This window comes from Lepidochelys kempii, chromosome 27 (assembly GCF_965140285.1).
Source record: "Lepidochelys kempii isolate rLepKem1 chromosome 27, rLepKem1.hap1, whole genome shotgun sequence".
NCBI lineage: Eukaryota > Metazoa > Chordata > Testudines > Cheloniidae > Lepidochelys > Lepidochelys kempii.
Window position 1 is genome coordinate 8,568,540 of NC_136406.1, and position 19,093 is coordinate 8,587,632.

Below are 19,093 nucleotides of genomic sequence, written 5' to 3' on the forward strand. Positions count from 1 at the left end.
ACAGAAAGCCTCCTTCACTGCTAGCAAGGGTCTGCCCAAGTCAGGCATCTTCGCAGGGCAATGTAGGAGACGTTTATAAAAACACTGCCTGTGCTTATGTGTTTGTGGATAGAGGGCATCAGGCTCCAGGGGGTCAGATCCGGCCCTGAATTCATTTTAAAGGCATAATTCAAAGAAAAGAAGGTGAGGGCGGGACAGTGAATTTAGTGCTCTTTAGTCTCTGTAGTGTCACCAGCCAGATAAAAGCTCCTCTAGCCAAAGACACATCAAACGGCTTTATGGCTGCAGAGCTTTTGAAGTCAAACCTCTCCAACAGCCCTTGCTAAGAAGTGAAATCCCCATGGAGGGGAAGGGGGGCTGCTTGAGTGCCCTGGGCCCTCCTTGCTCTTCCTACTTTGCGTGTTTAGCGGTGTGCTGATTGGGAAAGCAAGGGCTGGTTGTTCCAGCTCCCAACACTCGAACGGCAAAGTCCCCGTCCGAGCCTATCGGAAATTTCAGATGAAACATTTTTTGGTCAGAATTTGCCAGTTCATGAGAACTGAAACGTTCTTCAGAGATAAGACTATTTCAGTGCAATTATGACAGAGCCCAAGAGGTTTCCCTCAAAGCTCCCGCCTCTCGGACGGGAACTGCCCCTGAACCCCGCCTCTTGGACGGGATCCCCGTCAGAGCCCCTGCCTGTCAAAGGGGATCCCCCTCAGAAACCTGCCTGGTTTCCTGCCAGCTCACTTGTCTGCCTCCTCAGCAGCCCTCCTGGTGTGCTGACAAGAGGGAGCTAACAGCCTGGAAGTCCTGAAAGTCCCAGCTCCCAGGCTTGCCGCTCTTCTACCAGTTCATTCTTTTGCCTGAGCCTTGACCCGGAGGGACAAGAGCGGGATGAAAAATTTCCATCAGGATGCTTTTTGGATAGAATATAGCTTTTCAATGACAATGGAAAAGGAAAATAAAATAAAATAAAAATGGAAACTTGAAAAATGCTGGTGTAAACAACCAAAAAGAGTGTTTTCCCTAGAATTTTTTTATGGGTGGGGTGGGGGAGGCAAGTAAGTCCTAAGACTTCCCTTCCCCCAGGGCTAAAGCCCCGAGCCCTGGCAGGCATATCCCGGCTCACGAACGTCTGAAGATTGTTGTATGTGGCTTGGTGGGTCAGTAAGTTTGGACACCCTTGGACTAAATAGTCTGGCAAGGGGAGGTCACAGTTAGAGGAGATCTTGTTTTGGGGCAAACTCCTGTGCACATTTGATTGAAACTGGGATGAGATGTTAGGAAAATCTGGGAAATGTTCTTGATAAGTGTGAGTGGTTGGAGGGTTGGCTGTGAAGACAATATGACCTCAACTAGGGAAATACCTACATGGGGAGAAAATGTCTTATTACTGGGGTCTTTGGTGTAGCTGACGAAGGCATAGTGAGACTTAGTTGCTGGAAGCTGAAGCTAGATACATTCACACTGGAAATAAGGTGCACTAGGAGGAGAACTAACTATTGGAGCAGCTTACTGAGGGATGTGGTGGGTTCTCCGTCACTTGATGTCTTTACATTGAGACTGCGTGTCTTTCTAAAAGAGACCCTCTCGCTCAGCTAGAAGTTATGGGCTGGATGCAGGAATCTCTGGGTGGGTTCCGTGGCCTGGTGTTATGCACGTGGTCAGATTAGAGGATCGTAATGGTCCCTCTGAGCCTCAACATCTAGGAATCGGAAAGATGCCATTTTTTTGCCAACTTTGCCCCCCGTGCAGCAAAGCACTTAGGTATGTGCCTAACTCGAAGTACGTGCTTAAGGCCATTCCTCTTCTGCAAAGCACCGAAGCAAGTGCTGAAGTCCCATAAAGTCAATGGGAGTTCAGCATGTGCTCAAAGTTCAGTGTACGCTGAGGCACTTTGCTGAATAGGGATGGATTGAAACACCTGCTTACGTGCTTTGAAGACTCCGGGCCTTAACTAGGTTTTGTTCCATCCAAGCCTGTCATGAACCATGCTAACTGAGGAAAGTCTCTAGTAATCTCTTTCACTCCTCGCTCTTCTCTACACTGGCATTTTTTTCTTAAAATCTCCCACGCTCGCGCTGCCAGGCCCCATCAGGAGGAGATACAGAGAGGGGCTTTTTAAAAAGAGAAATATGCCAGTGTACAATGTCTTTGTTACAGGAGTGCTCTGTGAAAGAGAGATGTCTGTATAGACGGAAACAGTTCATTAGGAGCTTGAGTGCTAGTAGAGGACACTCAAGATCGTGCAACATAGTTTCTGAGTTTTGTAGGACCAGTAAGACTACTTGTTGCGCACTGCAAATGGCTTCTTATGTGTAACTCTCAACAGCTTTGGCAGCGGCTTTGTGGCCCAGCGAAGCTCACCGGCAGAGACCGTTGGAAGAAGGAACCTGTGCTCCTCACCAGCTGAGCTGGAGTGTTTTACAAAAGCCCTGATTGTTGACTTCCTTGGGAACAGAAGAGGCTGTTGAATATCCATCCTGAGTGTGTACAGCGTTGGTACAGGCTACAGGGTAGTTACGGTTGGGAAGATCATATTCTGTACGGAGGGAGTTCAGAGAAGAGCAACACCAATGATTGTGGGAGGAGACAAAAGGGAAGTTTAGACAACCTAAATCATTGTGACCAAGAGGAGATATGATGACACAGATACATCTGAAGGGTGGGAATGCTCAGGAAGGAGAGGGAACATTTGCAGTAGGTCAAGGGGGTGTATCTAAGAGTAATGGGATACAACTGAAGAAAGGGAATAGTAGAGAAGTTCATGGCAGTGAGAACTATTAGGCTGTGGAATAATCTCCCTAGGGGAACAGGTAAAGCAAAATACTGGGGAATATAGGGCATAATCTTGCATTATCCAAAGGGGCACTGGACAATGTGAGACTTAATAAGTCTTCCCCATCTCTAAGACTATGAATGGATTACAAGTGGGTCTCCACCTGCCTGAGACGGGTGTTCTTAGTAATGCAGGCTCTCTGCAGGTGCAGTGCTGCAGCTCTGGGGGAGCGGTCAGTGTTATAAGACTGCAGGTGGCAATGCTGTAGCGCCAGGTGAGTTGGCCGTTCCCTGTATGACATGCGTGTGTACATTGCTCTGTCCCTACACATTTTGGCAGAGCTGGTCCAGAGCCATTCCCACAGCTTGGCAGTGGATTCAGAGCATGCAGGTTGAAAAGCAGCTGTTCTCCTAGGTTCTGGTTAGTGTCTGTCCCACTGCGACCTTTGCCTTCCCAGGTGCCTGTGAGTTAATTTTAAGATGCTCTTCCACTTTCAGACATTTTGGGGGTATTTTTGTAAACCCATCTTTCGGGGCCTTGTTGATTTATCCCTGCTGGTCGATAGTAGAGACTTTTGCACAGTTGTGACTCAGACCTTCTAAGAGATGCTGCGTGACAGTTCAGGGTTCAGAGGACTGGTGAGGATGACTGGATGGAAACTCCTGTCCTTAGGAAGAAGGCCTATTATGCTGGATGCTTTACAGCAGTGGTTCTCAACTGGGGGTACACATACCCCTGGGAGTACGCAGGGGTCTTCCAGGGATACATCAACTCACTTAGATATTTGCCTAGTTTTAAAACAGGCTCCATAAGAAGTACCAACGAAGCCAGTACAAACTAAAATTTCATACAATGACTTGTTCTTACGGCTCTATATACTATGCACTGAAATGTAAGTACAATAGTTATATTCCAATTGATTTATTTTATAATTCTATGGTACAAATGAGAATGTTAGCAATTTGTCAGTCATAGTGAGCTGGAACACTTCTTTGCATTTTTGTCTGATTTTGTAAGCAAGTCTTTTTTAAGTGAGATGAAACTTGGTGTACACTAGACAAATCAGACTCCTTAAAGGGGTCCTGTAGAAAGGTTGAGAGCCAATGGTTTACGTACTGCTAATGAGAGACAGTTCCTGCCCTCAGAGAGCCAGGCAAGACAGATAGGGGAAAGAAGCATGTGGAGGGGAAGGGCCCCCGGTCACACACTGGCCTGTGCTGAATCCCTAGCTCCTGACTTCTGTGCAAGTGCCCAGTCTCCCCTCTTTTCTCTCTGGGAGGTTGAGATCAAGAAGGTTTGTTGCAAGTCCTTTTTCAGGAGCCTGAGCAGAGCTATGAAAGAGCTCTGGCCTGGAATAGCAGGGGGGCTGCGGGTCAGGATTGAGATGCATCAGCAGACTCGCTGTGGGACAAGGACTTGAATTGCCGGGAGTGCTGCGGAGTAGGCTTGAGGTACCTCAGCAGAGTTGGGGGAAGGGAAGGCGGGGGGACCAAAGCTGTAGGAGTTGCCATGGGGCAGGAGTTGTGACCGTTGGGTTTCTGTGTCTTTCAGGGTAGGCAGAGTTTGGGAAAGCAATGAGCTCCCCCAGCCTCTCTCCTTCTCTTGCTGTTTTCCCCTCTTCCCACGATTTGTGATTTTTGCGTACCACAGTCTGAGCTTAGGGAAGTAAGTCATGCAGTCCACATTCTTGTGGGGGGCGGGGAAAGACGATTCCTCCATTCCTAGGCCGTGGGGCTGGCAGGGCCAAGCATAACATTCCATCACCTGCACCTCACAGGCTTCCTAGGAAAAGCCACTGCTGTCTTTGAGCTCTTGGCTGTACCCTGCTCGGTCCTGGAGATTGAGGAAGGACTTTGAATGTTGAGGTTTGGCAAAGCTGTACAGGCAGAGAGCGTGGGCAAAATGTGAGTCACCAGAGCTGTGTGCCTGGAAAACGCCTGTGTTAAGAAGGGGCACTGGGAGGGAGCGTTGTTCCGGGAAGGACTGCCCCCAGGGTAGTATTACAGGTTTCTCTATTTGGTGAACATGGGATGAACGATACAAGGACCAATCCCCGTGCTGGGCACCATAGCCCGCTCTCTCCTTTTCTTTTTCACAAATGCTGCCTAGGCGCATAGGCACCGACTTTCTAATGTGCCAGGGGGTTGCTCTCCTCAGCTCAGCCCCACCCCTACCCCGCTTCTTCCCTCCCCTGAGCACCCCCTGCCCTTGCTCCTCTCCCCTCCCTCCCAGCGCCTCATGCATGCGGCAGAACAGCTGATTGTGGCAGGCGGAAGGTGCCGGGAGGGAGGGGGAGGCACTGGGGGAGGAAGAGGTGCTGATAGGGGGATGCTGGTGGGTGCTGAGCACCCACGGAGTCGGCACCTATGAGCACTGCTGCACCCAAGTACTAGGTAGCAAGGAGGCTGAGTCCTGCCATGGCAGCAGGGCATTCTGGGATAGCTGGGACAGCTATATGAGGCCCCAGCAGCGGGACGGGCCCAGCATTGGGTGAGAGGCAGCTCCGTTGTGACTTGTGGGAGCAGTGTGTGCAGCACACCTACCAGGAAGACTGAAGTCGAAGGATTCCTTAGTCTAAGATTATTAATTAGCATGGATGAAATTTTAATTATTTATTTTTGTACAAAAAAAAATTTTTAGATGAAAAATTGGCTCCCCCCCATGACATTTTTCCTTGAATTTTTGGGCTGAAAAATGATTTTTTTAAAAATTGAATGTTTTTTATTTGATGGGGGAAAGTCCCTCCCCCTTTTCTTCATTTTACCACAGGCAAAGGGGTTGTGGGTGGGGTGGAGAGAAAAATGTTACCCCCAAAATTTTGGGGAGTGTAGATGGGGGCAGGGTGAGGAGGATTCTGCCTTGGTCTGTTCTCTCAGGTTGGCCTTTGCAGAGACCCTTATGCTATATGATAAAATACAATTTCCATTGATGTCCTTGAGCAAGTGGTCTGATTCAGGTGTCTGTCTTCAGGCACTCAGGGCTGAAAATTTTGGTCTTGGTGCCCTTTTAATGAAAGTTAAAGCCCCCACTTCCGGCTGGGCCCGTCACTCCGAAACCGCTCGCACTGGGGTATTTGCTGGGAAGGATGCGCTGCCAGCAGCCGAGGTAAAGCCTCTCAAGCCCAGCCCTAGGTACAGTATCCACCTCCTGGTACTTTGCCTCTTGTCACTTCTGAATTTTTCCGTTTCCCTTCCTCCGACCCCACAGGTGACTGATGCTCCGCTTGCCTCTTACGGGGCTCTTGTGTCAGCCAGTGCCCAGTCAGGCGAAGGCAATTGTGGGGCTGAGCCCCGTTCTCAGTGAAGGTGTATTGACATTGCAAAAACTGCCACCCCAGTGGGTGCTCATGGACTCTGCCCCGGGTGAGGCACCAAGGCCTGACTGGGCCCCGGAAGCTGGACTCTCCTCTCACCCCTCAAAGTGGTGTCTCCAGGGCAGGACAGAGGCTGGGAGTGCTGCTGGGACAGCAAAGGGAAAGCTTGGGCCTTCCATCTCTGGGGCTGTCAATCCCCAGGGCTAAAATTGCTTGTTATGTCCGGCCAGCCTCCTGGCTGCATAGGCGGCGTCTCTCTGGTGCCTACACGAGGTTGCAGAAGCCAGAGCAGCGGAGCGTGGAAGGGAATTGGCTGCCTGAAGGTAACTTTCCATTGTTTCTGTTCAGGGAGAGTCTCTGTAGCTGGCGGGTCCCACGCTCCAGGCTATAATTTTCTACCTCCAGCCTGTCTCTTTTTAGAGTAAGATGTTATTTTCTGCCTTTCTGGTCCCAGCCATCCCCCTCTGGTCTGGACAGCTTCCTTTGACCTTTAGGTGACATATGGCTGGGGCTCACAACTTAAGGCTGAGCTTCCTAAAAGGCGTCTGGTGGATTTGGACACACGTTGGTTTTAATAGGAACTGGATATTCAGATCTCTTTAGGCAGCTTTGTAAACCTCAGCCATGAGAGACCATAGAAAAGCAAAGCAGCTCTTCAGAACAGACCTTGGTGGGGAGAATGGAGATGGGGCCTGTCCCTGCCCCATGTTGGAGTCAGTGGGAGCTGAGGGCACTTAACACCTCTCAGGATCGGGGCCCACAATGGCCAGTATCCAGAGTGTCACATACCTGCTGGTTTCTGAACCCAATCCCAGGAGTGGCTGCGAGGGAGCCAGCAGTCAGTCGCTGCCTGTGGAATGATGTCTGGATCATTCTCCTCAGAGCCTTCATTATTCTGAATTAAGAACTATAAACCATTAAGAAATCCATGCCCAGTTTGCCCCTGGGGGGATGACCGACAGGCGCTAGTCATATCACTTAATGCACCACTGAGAGTTACTCGGGTACCACGGTGATGGGCATGGTGTAATGACTGAATAGAGTGAGGAAGCACATCCCATTAACACTAACACTTTGGGGAAACCCTGCTTCATCTCCCATCCTCCCCGGGTCACCTGGGCTTAAAGTTAAAGGTTCACCTGATGCCTTGGCGACACTTACTCTTAATACAGCGTCACTGGCCCGTTCAGCCCTGGTACTCTTTGGGAAGACAGGACAAGGAAAGGAATTTCTCCTGGACAGACCAGGGATCAGAAATATAACAGCAGCCAGCATTTAGCAGCTGAGCCTTAGTGAAGTCTTAGAAAAGGGACAAGGGGTCTTTTTCTTCTCTCATTTACAGCTGTTTTATATCAGTGTAACTCCATTGCCTTGCATGGAAAATCCTGCTGTGGGCGCGACGGCAGAGCGGTGTGTGCTCTAGATCTGTTCTAGGAATTGTTGTGAGGAAGTTCTGTGGCCTGTGTTATAGAGGTGGTCGCAATGGTCCCTTGTGGCCTTGGAATCTATGCAGCTAGGACTAGAATAGCGGCGTGGGGGCTGCGGGGCAGGACTGAAGTGCATTGGCAGAGCTGGGTGTGGGGACCTCAGGACTGGAATAGCAGTGGGGGCTGCAGGCTGGGATTGAGGAGTATGGGCAGAGCAGTGTATGTGCAGGGAACCTGGGACCGGAATAGCAGTGGGGGCTGCGGGTCGGGACTGAGCTGCATGAGCAGTGCTGCATGGGGGAAGCTTGCCCAGCACTCACCTACATGCATTATGAGCCCCTCTTTCATGAGCAGTAAAACTCATTCAGAAAGTTTAAAAGTGTGATTCCATCAGCCGAACACATGGAGTTTAATAGGTTATTCCATTAGCCGAACACATGGGGTTTAATAGGTTATTCCCTGGGTAAAATGGGTAGAAACAATGCCCCAAATTAGTCCTTGGTGAACCTGCATAGATATCAGTGCAGCTGTCTCAGGAATGACTATGGTCCACTGACTATCCCCCCTATAACAGTGGTTCTCAAACATCGGTTGGGACCCCAAAGTGGGTCGGGACCCTATTTTAATGGAGTCGCCAGGGCTGGCTCATACTTGCTGGTGCTCGGGGCCAAAGCCTGAGCCCCACTACCTGGGACCGAAGCTGAAGCCCGAGCTTCACCGCCCAGGGCTGAAGCCAAAGCCCAAGGGCTTAAGCCCTTGGTGGCAGGGCTCAGGTTACAGGCCCCCTGCCTGGGGCTGAAGACTTTTGGCTTTTCCCCCTCTTCCCCTGCCAGAACGGTGGGGCTCGGGTTTTGGCCCAGCACCCAGGGCAGCTGGGTTCAGGCTTCAGTCCCCCCTCCTGGGATCGTGTGATAATTTTTGTTGTCGGAAGGGGGTCGTGGTGAAACCCTGCCCTATAAGATTGCTTTGTTGTATCTGTGCAGCCTAGAACTCCGTTGTAATAAATCCATGAGTTACTTGTTAGCTTGGTGGATGCAGTCCGAGATCCTTGTGGTTCTGGCCAACTCCAACTATCAGCAGCATCTAGTCTTATTCTTATTTCTTTGTGTGGTGGTAGGACCCAGGAGGCCCAGTCACAGACATTGCTGTCCAAAATGTCATCCCATCAGTCCTGTCCTGGACAAGATGGTGCTAGATTGGACTGTAGTGATCTCATTGTGGACATCAGTACTATGAGGCAGAGTTATCTACTGCTGGAAGAGATGGTGTGCTGTTCCCCATTGCAGACAGGTTTGGTTTGCCTCCATCAGTGGGGAAAGCTGCTGCCCTTGCAGGCAGCCCAGCTGTGTCTAGAGGAGCTCTTGGATCCAAAACTCCACCTAGTGCCTTGTTGGTATGAGAAGGGAGGAATCGAGAGGAGCTTAAAATGGTAGTGTGAATAGCTATTCCTCTTGTGAAATATGGCTCCTGATAAATGAATGTTACCAGCTATTCATAAGTAATAAGGTTGTAATTAATGAATGGAGGATAAAGTGTGTGCCCCTTTGGGACATGATTTGGGTCTTTTAATTACTTAGTGACTAGAGACTACAGTGGCAGGTACCTTAAAAGACCTAGCAAGGAAATGTTAATCACATTTCTTTGAGTGCCCCAAGCCCAAAAGAGAATCTAATTAAATCATCGCCTGAGGAAAAGGTCACCTCTGGTAAAATAGACTTACATGATTTACAACTTAAGTCCCATTTTTGAAAGTGCTTTAGGAGCCTGAGTGTCCCTGTAAGTTGGTGGAACTTGGGCTTCTACGGGCTTAATTCACTTCTGGAAATGGAACTTAGCTAGCTAAGGCAATGTGTACTCAAGAGACTTCTGCCGGCACAGCTCTTTCAGGGGGAATCCTTGGCCGACAGACTGTGTCGTCAGAACCTGCTAGCGTAGACACAGCTAGACTAGCACAGTTGTGCTTCTACCGGTATAACTCAAGGGCAATGGTTTTACTGTACCACCAGAAGCCCAGCTTTGCAAGTGTAACCTGGTCCACGTTAGGAGTGCTTTGTCAGTATAGCTACGCCAGCAAAGCATTACTTGTATAGACATGGCCTGAGTCACAGAGGCCTTGCAATACTGAGCAGAGCAATGCCTAAATAGCCTTAAAAATCTGGGCCTTAGGTACTCTTGAAAATTTTAGCCCTAGGCTGTGACAATATCGTTATTTTGCAGAGGGGGAAACCGAGGCACAGAGCCGTGCCGTGCCGTGACTTGCCCAAGGTCAGCCATTGGCAGAGCCAGGAATAGAACCTGGGTGTCCTGAGATCTAGTCCAGGGTTTAGAGTGCTTTGCTGACTGGGCCCAAAGATGGAAACGCAAGTCACGTAACCTCTCAGCCTCAATTTCCCTATCTGTTTGAAGGGATAATCATGCTCACCTATCCCTAGGGGATGTTAGTTAAAGTTTGTAAAGTGCTTTGAGAACAAACTTGGGGATTGGCCCTGCTTCGAGCAGGGGGTTGGACTAGATGACCTCCTGAGGTCCCTTCCAACCCTGAGATTCTAGGATTCAAAGAGTGCCGTATAAGTGCTAAATATTACCATGAACAAAACATGTGTGAGACATGCCAAGCTGTGGAGGCGTCATCCGCCAGATCTTCGCCCCTGCATTTAGTGGAGGTGGAATGTGTCGATCAACCAGCTATTTAAAGAACCAGCTGTTTGTACAAAAGTCCAGACAGATGCCTTCATATGGACGACTGCATGCTCACTTCAGTTAACCACAGGTGCAAACATCTGGATGACTGGATGTTCTTATAGATGCAACTGAATGTGATCTGTCACAGCAATTGGAGGATGCTCCCCACAGTGCACTTCCAGATTAAGGTATGTCAGACTCGTGGGCTAAACCTGCCTTTGTCCTGTAATTCCACACAGTGCCCTGGAGGGGCTGTGCTGACGGAGCTGTGACTATGTTGTAACGGGGCTGTGATGCTTAAGCTGTGTGAAGTTCAGTTCAGTTATCTTCCAAAAGAGGTTTCTCTTTTTGCAGTGGTCGGAGAAGGCTTTAGAGAGACAAGCAGGGATGATGCCATGTCTTTCACTGGACCTGCTTCAGTTGAGGGGAGAGAGAAGCTTTCGGACAAGGCAGTCAGGCAGTTTTAGCTTCCCTCCTAGAATAGGAGGTGGTACTAATATGGCTGCAAAGCACCACGAAGTTCACGCTTAGGTCACTGTCTGTTTCAGGCCCTGTTCAACTCTTCATGGATTTAGTTTTGTAGGTGAGAGCTTCAGGGTGTCTTTATCAGCAGTGTTTGGATATTTTTCCTCTTCTGATTGAGGGCTCCAGGGACTCAGGGCATTCATGTCTGGGTGTGGAGGAGCTGAGATGGCAGGGCTTGTGACTACAGAATTGCATGGGGGGTGTCTTTGGGAGGAGCTTGGCATCACCAACAGGCCTCATGCAATTCAGAGCTGGGACAGTTTGCCTTTACGTTGGGGACAGTTTGCCTTTACGTTGGGCAAATAGACCCCGGGTCTTGTTTGCAGACTTGCCTGAAAAATGTAGAATGGGGGCAGCTTAAAGTGACACCAGCGAGTACGTTTCTATAGCTCGGGGCCAACGTTTTCCAACTTGGCTGCCTAAAATGCAGCACCTAGATCTCTCTTTTTTTAGGCCCCCTAGATTAAAAATAACCTGATCTCCACTGGGGCTTCTACGACTCCCACTGATTGTCAGCAGGGTTGTGGATGCGGAGTGTCCGGGGTAGCTCATGAGTGTGACGGCAAACCTCAGGGCAGGCTGTCAAGAAGCAGGTCACAAACCTCAAATTGGTTGTGAGTTCTGTCCTTAGATTTCACCAACCAAATAAGTGTGAACTCAAGCCCTAATGCAACCTAACCATACAGTCGCAGACAGTCCCCTTGGGTACTCCGGTCTATCCTGCCACCCAGGCAGGGTGGATAAAAATCAATGATTTAAAAAAAAAAATTGGATTTTTTTTATAAAATGCTTTTTTTCAGGAAAAAACCTATCTAAAAGTAGTTTTAATTAAGATACATTATAGCTCAAAGATAATCTCATCATGGAATAAGGATTATAAATTCTAATTCTGTAGTATGAGACAATATATTCATATAATGTTTAAGAAAAGTTTTGTAAATGAGTTCCAATAGTTCATGGATTAGGGACCCAATTTTATGGGGTTCCAAGGGCTTCTGTATAGATTTAGGTTAATCTTTCTATCTACCCAATGGGACCCAGTGCTCAGTCTAGAAGATACCATCAGAGATGCTTAGTTTTGCAATTCTCAAACTGTGGATTTGTCTCCAGAGGTAACATGCTTGTTAACAGCAAAAATGTTTTAAAATAAATAAATAATATATAGAGGTGAGAAATAACAGACCTCAACCCTATTGTGTCTCTGCAAATTTGTGTACACAGAGTCAATCCCTTATCTCTCTATAAAAGTGCAAAGTTTCAAAAAGTTCAGAGAATAGAAGATTGTTGGGGGTGGAATAGATCTGGACAAGGAGAAGAAGTCTGGAGATAAATGTGAGAAGTGAGGACATAGCTTGTTTTGTTAAAATATTATATGTTTGCTGTTGAAGAAAAAAATCCAGAATACTTAACGTTGTTGTTGTTTTAGTTAAATAAAACAATTTTAATGTCTGTCTGGTGATGTTCTCCTCCTAATACAGCATGGCAAGAAAATCCTCCAAATATTAATGATTAACCTATTGAACTGGAGATAGTTCACCTCCCAATGACTTCATAAATATCTGCTTCAATTACCTTTGGTAAGAGGAATAACCAAACACTCATTCATTTTCTGTAAAACTAATCTGAGAAGTTTTCAGAATAAATCACTGTTTAAAAAGGTATAGTGTGTACCTTCTAAAAATGAAACCTACATCTATCTCTGAGTTGTGAAGAATATGTATTAAGGTTATAACAACCAACAAGAATGCACTTTTATGTAGAAAACCTTGATTAAATCGAGTCTTCCTGACTAGTGGTTTAAATCATGATTTAAATTGTGATTCAAGTCAATTTGATTTAAATCAAATCCCCCCTGTACCCGGGCAAACTTGCCTTTGTGATAGATGGTCTCTTACACCAAAAACCACAGCAATACTCAGGTTACTCCCAGTCCCAAATGACCAGTCCTTACCCCAGATCAGTTGCACCTTAGACCTGACACTTAAGACACTTGTAGCCAATCAGATAATAAACCAACTAAAGAATTATTAACTAAGAAAAAGAAATGAGTTATTTACAAGGTTAAAGCAGGTGAACATATGCACACAAATGAGATACAGCCTTAGGTCCCAAAAGGTAATAGAAACTGCTGCGATATGCAAGTTTTCTATGTCCTCTATAGCTAGCCCAAGCTAAGGAGCTTGGGGATCCCTTGCTTATGCTTAGAAATATTGCCCTCTCCAAATTCCAAGCAGTGTAGTGTTACAGGTCCTTCTGGTCAGGGATTTTTATTTCTGTCCCCCTGAGTCCAAGCTGAAGGGACAAATGTTTGCAGTGGTCTCGACACAATCAACAAAGTCTTTGTCTTTTGATTTTCACAATGGCTCATTTAGTTTCAGTGGGCTTTCTTGTGGGGAGGCCCCGCACTCTACATTAATTAGTGCTTCTTTCCTGTTTGGTGTGTTACACAGTTACAGAGCTTCACACTGCAAACCCTCAGTATAATTTTATACCACGGGCTACAGGTGTCATAAGCGAGATCAATACATTCAGCAACCTACAAGCGTTTCATCAAGTCTAAACACGAACATCTGTTTTAACAATACTAACACGCAAGTGAGCTAGACTGGTTTCCAGCTATGCATTTGTCAGTATTCCGCGAGGCCCCAGAGGCCTTGGCATGAGCAGGCACCTGGTCTGCCAGCGTCATAGCGAGCATCTTAAAAATCAGAATGCTTATTTGATGCCTGAATCTGGCACTGGGTGCCTGACTTTAAGCAATCGACTTTGAAAATTATGGGTTATTGATAAGGCTCCATGTTGTTGCAGAAGTCACAGATTCCATGACTTCCTTTGACCTCTGTGACTTCTGCAGCAGCTGGTCGCCTGGGGCTTCCCTCCCTCCACCCCCCGGGGGAGTGACAGCAAGTCCCCTGGGGCTTCCACACTACCACCATGGCTGGAGGAGAAGCAGCAGGTCCCCCGGGGTTCCCCCCCACACCTCTGGTGCTTCCCCTCACAGAGTTCCACCCCTGCCCCCCAAGATTCAGTCATGGGTATTTATGGTATAAGTCATGGATGGGTCACTGGCCGTGATTTTGTGTTTTTTTGCCTGTGACCTGTCCATGACTTTTGCTAAAAATACCCATGATTAAATCTTAGCCTTAGTTATTGATTATTTTTTCAGTCTCCATCATGTTTGAAACTTCTCTGAGAGAAAGAAGCCCATCCTTCTTTCTCTTCAAATTTGTATCCCTTTCAACTTTTAGCAAACATTGATTTTTCTTTTATTCACCCCCACAATGGGAGCTTGAAATTAACACTTTATTTGGTTTTGTTTCTTTGGGCTTATCTAGACTGTGCTGCAGTGTAGATTACGGGGTCCGGTTTGCAGCACCCATCAAGGAGTTTCATTCTGACCTGCACTGTGTGAATGATGCTTTTAGTTTTCACCAGCAGTGTCCGCACATTGCAGTTATGGTGCAGCTCTTTGGTGTGCTCTGCCATTCACACCCTTCTAATCCACACGACAGCTCAGTGTAGTGTGACAAAGCTCTGTCCTTGCCTCCGTGGGTCCTGCATTTCCTGGCAGATTTCACTAGCCTCAGAGACTCACTGTGACCCTCCACGTAACCCTTCTTTCTCTAGAGACAAGGGTCACAGTCTACTGAGCCATTTTCATCATAAGACAACAAGGGAGGTGAGGAGAAGTTATCCTTCCTTGCACAGTCTTTGTTGTCTCCCAGTCTCAGTGATTAATCAGGGGGCAAAGGTGGGGGGGAGCCCGGGCCCACCCTCTACTCCGGGCTCCAGCCCAGGGACCCTAATAGAATCAACTATGGTAGCTGACCTTTTAGAAACATGACCTGTACAATTCCCTGGGCTACTTCCCCCACAGCAGCCCTCACTTCCTCAAGCTCCACTTCACCCTTACTTCAGGGCCTCCTTCCTTGCACCAGATATGGTGTGTACTACTCAGCCTCTCCAACAACACAACTTCCTCACACAGCTCCTGACATGCACCCCCACCTGACTAACTGGGAGGCTTTTAACAAGTTTCAGCCAGCCCCTGATTGGCTTCAGGTGTCCCAATCAACCTAGCATTCTCCCTGCCTTCTGGAAAGTTCTTAATTGGCCCCAGGTGTCTTAATTGACCTGGAGCAGCTTCCATTTCACTTAACCTGGTACCAGGGATTTGTTTAGCCTGGAGCTATATCTATCTCCCACTACTTTTCTATGGCCATCTGGCCTTGCCCCTTCACAGTAGACATGACCTTACTTTAATATCATTCATGGTGTTACCTCTACTTGGGAGTTGGACTGTTAGATAACATTTATTTCAGAGCCGGCTTGAGGAACATAAAATATTATTTATATCTAAGTCCTACAAAAACAGAAGCAATTTTAAAAAAATTTTGCAACAGCAAGTCAGTTTAAAACAAAGTTATTTAAATTCTGTGAGCTGTTTGCAACTTCATTATGCTGGAGCACTGGTTGCAACAGCATAGTTAATTTGGAGTGGAAATTTCAGTTTAATAGAAGTTTAAAGACATTTTATTATTATTGTAAAAATCTTATAAAAATGATAAGAAACCCTCTCCCGAAAACCCTAACCATAGAGTGTAAACTTTGAGTAGGATTTATTTTTTCATGATGAAAAATAAGTTGATAAAAACAGAACAGAGTTCCAAAATCACCCCTTTTTGAAATTTTTACTGGCAAGTCTTGGGTTTTTTCGGCCCCTTTTGCAAGACATTTGAAATGCCCCACTCTGCACTCTTATACCGCATGTTGCTGCTCACATGCAGATTAATACAATATCAGCATGGCACTTTCCCCTTTATAACTGGGGTCGGGGGGAGCACCTGCATGAGCAGTGGTTCCATAACACATCAGCTGGTGAGAAACACACATTTTCACTGATTTTCACACAGTTCTGGAAAGCTGAAGTCTAACACAAAGCAAGCAGATTTTTTTAGGCAGATCACCTTCCAGGGCACTCTGGCCTGTGGATATACAGGAATCTGAAGTTGCCAGTAGAGTGACAGTTCAGTGCAGACGCAGTAAATAGCGCTGTCTAGTATCTGTTGGAGGTGGAAGTGAAAGCCTTGTGGAGGGTTGTCGTGTTGTTGACGGTGTTGTAGCCAATAGGAAAGTGGCAGGGAATGCAGAAGGCTTGTCCCGGAGTTAATTTCCTTGCTTTCAAGGTTTTGAGTGGGTAGGCTGTATTCTAATGTAGCCTTAGCGATGACTAAACAAAGTTTTTGTTTCGGTTAGATCTGAGAGTTCTAAGGCCTGTCATGTTTCAAGCCACAACTATCTGAAAGTGTCACTTAGGTTAAGAGAGTGATGCTTCTGCAGGTTCAGTATTCCTTGGTTCTCTTCCTAGCTCAGCCGCTGGCTTTAGGGACGTCTGATATGGGGTGTGATTGCGGCTGTATTTGAAGTTTTGTTACAGGTTGTTAGGCTGTACGTATCTGCCAGGAACCCTGGATAATTACTCAGGCAGTAGTCTGCGCTCAAGCCCATACTGCTGCGATACCCAGGCTAGCTCTGGTGTACATCTACACAAGCTGCGATCGCACCCTGTAACTGCCGTATAGATTTACTTGTAGCGTGTGTGGTCTTGAGCAACTCACTTTACTTCTCTGTCCCTCCAGTATTTCCCCAATGGTCAAATGATCAAAACCATTTAGGGATTAGGCACTCCATTCCCATTGAATTGAGTCCCTACGTCCTTCAGCCCCCTTGAAAATCACTGAAGCGTAGCGAAAAATGTACAACATAGACCCACAAACAAGGCATAAAGAGATCAAAGCTCAAACATGACCTAAACAATGAGGAAAAGAGAAGAAAAACTAACACCGCATAGCATGAGTTGTTTGCTCTGCTTTCTGAAAGTGTTTTCCATCAGGAAGGTCCAACTCGCGAGTCACGTGGTGTGAGACCTTCCCCAAAATACTGTGTGTGTGTTCCAATATTTTTTTTAAACAAGGCCCCAGATGTGCATAAAAGTGATGAACACCATTGTGTTTCCCTGCATAGCTATATTTTTTCAGCTTTGAACGTACTGGCTAAAGAAGACCTCCTCTGGCTGAGCCATAGACCTGGGCTGTACTTCCAGTGGTGGAGAGCAAGTTTAAAATCCATTGTTAGAAGGCAACCTAACATTCTTTTAACAGGCCACTTGAATTGTTGGGGCCAGTTAGTGAACTGAGAGCAATCAGTGCAAGCTCAGGTTTTAATAGCACTTTAGTTTCTCTGTTGAAGAAATTCCTTTTTGTCAGGATCTTTGTATCTTTACTAATACCTAAAACTCACCTGCTGACATCCTGTGAAGCTTAATTATTGTTTTTCAAGCACTTGGAGACCCTTCCATGCCAATCAGTGGAAAAATAATACTCCTCGTTATCCTGTTAGGAGGCAGAGGCTAAGGAAAAAACAACCGTCACCACAAGCCGAGAGCGTCCTGAAAAGCAGTGTGATCTGTTATGACTCCAGGAACTTCCGTACCTGAGCAGACCCACAGTCCAGCTGTTGTTATGGTGTGTGTTCCGGTATCTCCCAGAGGTCATGCTGAGAGCAGGGCCCTACTGTGTTAGGTGCTGTACAATGCAGCAGGGGAATTGATCGGACCTGGTAATTGTTGTTGTCCAGGCTGGTGTCACAGCAGAGGCTGCTCACATTCACATCAGGGCCTAATCCTTTCTCACTGTCTTTATTCTCTTTGTCTTCCAGATTCCAAGGTGTTTCTAATCTACAACAGCAGGCTGCAGGGCTGCTTGGAGACCAAGGACACCCTGGTGAAGGTCTCCAAAGCCTGCAACGTCAGCGCCCCAGCCCAGCAGTGGAAATGGGTCTCCCGGAACCGACTCTTCAACCTCGGGACCATGCAGTGCCTCGGAGTCTCCTGGCAGGGTATCAACTCCACCGCGGCGGTGCAGTCACTGGCCACCTACGAGTGCGACCGCGAGTCCGTCAACATGAGGTGGAGCTGCCGGAGCTTAGGGGAGCATCTCTCTCAGTATCTGAACGCCAAGGCAGGGAACCTCTCCCTGGCACCTGCCGAGAGAGGAGATCAGGCACGCGGTGGGCAGTGGAGTGTCTATACCACCCATGAAGATTTGTGCTCCAGCCCCTATTCTGGTAAAGCCTGGGGAGGGCTCTGTGGTTCTACATTGTCCCCATGATCTCTGGTTGTTTCCCTATTGTTCTATGATCATAGTAGAGCCCAGAGGTTCCTACTGAGATCAGGGTTCTGTTGTGCTCGGCGCTGTACAAGCGCATGGAAGAGTCAGCAAGAATTCAGCCATGTGCCCATTATTACTCTTTGAAATTAGGTCTTCAGCCTTATCATCATCATCATTTATTTGTTAATCGAAGTTAAGGAAAACAGCCTTTGCCCCAAACAGCTTAGAGCACAAGCCCCGATCCTGCATCCATATCTGCTAGGGCCTGATCCACTTCGCATTGAAGTCAGTGGAGAGACTCTCATTGACTTCCTAGATTTTTAGGGCCAAAAGGGAGGATTATGATTTATTATGGGGATTATGTATTTGTATTGTGGTAGCCCCTAGGAGCCCCAGTCGTGGAGTAGGACCCCATTGTGCTAGGTGCTGTATATCCTGCATCGAGTCTGTCTTGTAGCCAGCATAAATGGGAATTGGATTGGGCCCTTAGCGCACACCCCTTGCGCAATTCTGTCGGCTTGAATCAACTCCACAAGGGTCTGTCCCATTACAGGATAGGGGCCTAGGAGCCTGGCTGCCTGGGAAATCCCCAGGGGGAAGACGAATAAGGGTTTTTTAAATCATTTTTCTTTCCTCCCATAAATATAGTAAACGTCTATACTTACAGACATGATTGTCTCCCAGGGAGCTGTGCACTATACGAATGAACAGTCTGTACCAAGGCTGCAGGGGAGTTGAAATACAAGCAGCTGAATGGTCCATAGAACTTTCCATCTTTTCTTCCTAGGATCTCAAAGCAACAGCAAACAGGATGATGACGATGTTATTTAAAGCACCGTCCCGCTGAGACCCTTGGAAACAAATCAAAGCCTGCAGTGAAAACCTAATTAAACTCCAGCTTCTAAGGCTATATCTACACTAGCGATCTTTCAGCGGCACAGCTGCACCGCTGGAAGGTCTCCTGGTGTACTTTATGTTGGTCAGGGGTGTGTTTTTTCACACCCCTGACTGACAAGTTTTACCGACAAAAGTGCTAGTGTTGACACAGTCTAAGGGCCCGATTCTCCACTGCCCTTCATCTTGGGTCATTCTTTATGCCAGTGTGGAGTGGGTGTGAATCAGCAGTAGCTTTGCACTGCTGTGGTGACTCCACCAGGCACAGAGCAGTGGCGAGTTGGGCCGCAAGGGTTCCGAAAGCTCAAAGGAGGAAGTTCTG

The 19,093-nt window shown here is 47.4% G+C and overlaps 1 protein-coding gene across 1 annotated transcript in view; it reads left to right on the plus strand.

Annotated features, from left to right (window-relative positions):
- The window catches only part of MRC2 (mannose receptor C-type 2), a 91,660-nt gene that overhangs the window by 17,964 nt on the left and 54,603 nt on the right, over nucleotides 1-19,093 (plus strand). The window contains exon 2 of the mRNA XM_073326006.2: nucleotides 17,426-17,833. Coding sequence (XP_073182107.2) covers nucleotides 17,426-17,833 — 408 coding nt within the window. The remainder of the gene's footprint in view (nucleotides 1-17,425; nucleotides 17,834-19,093) is intronic.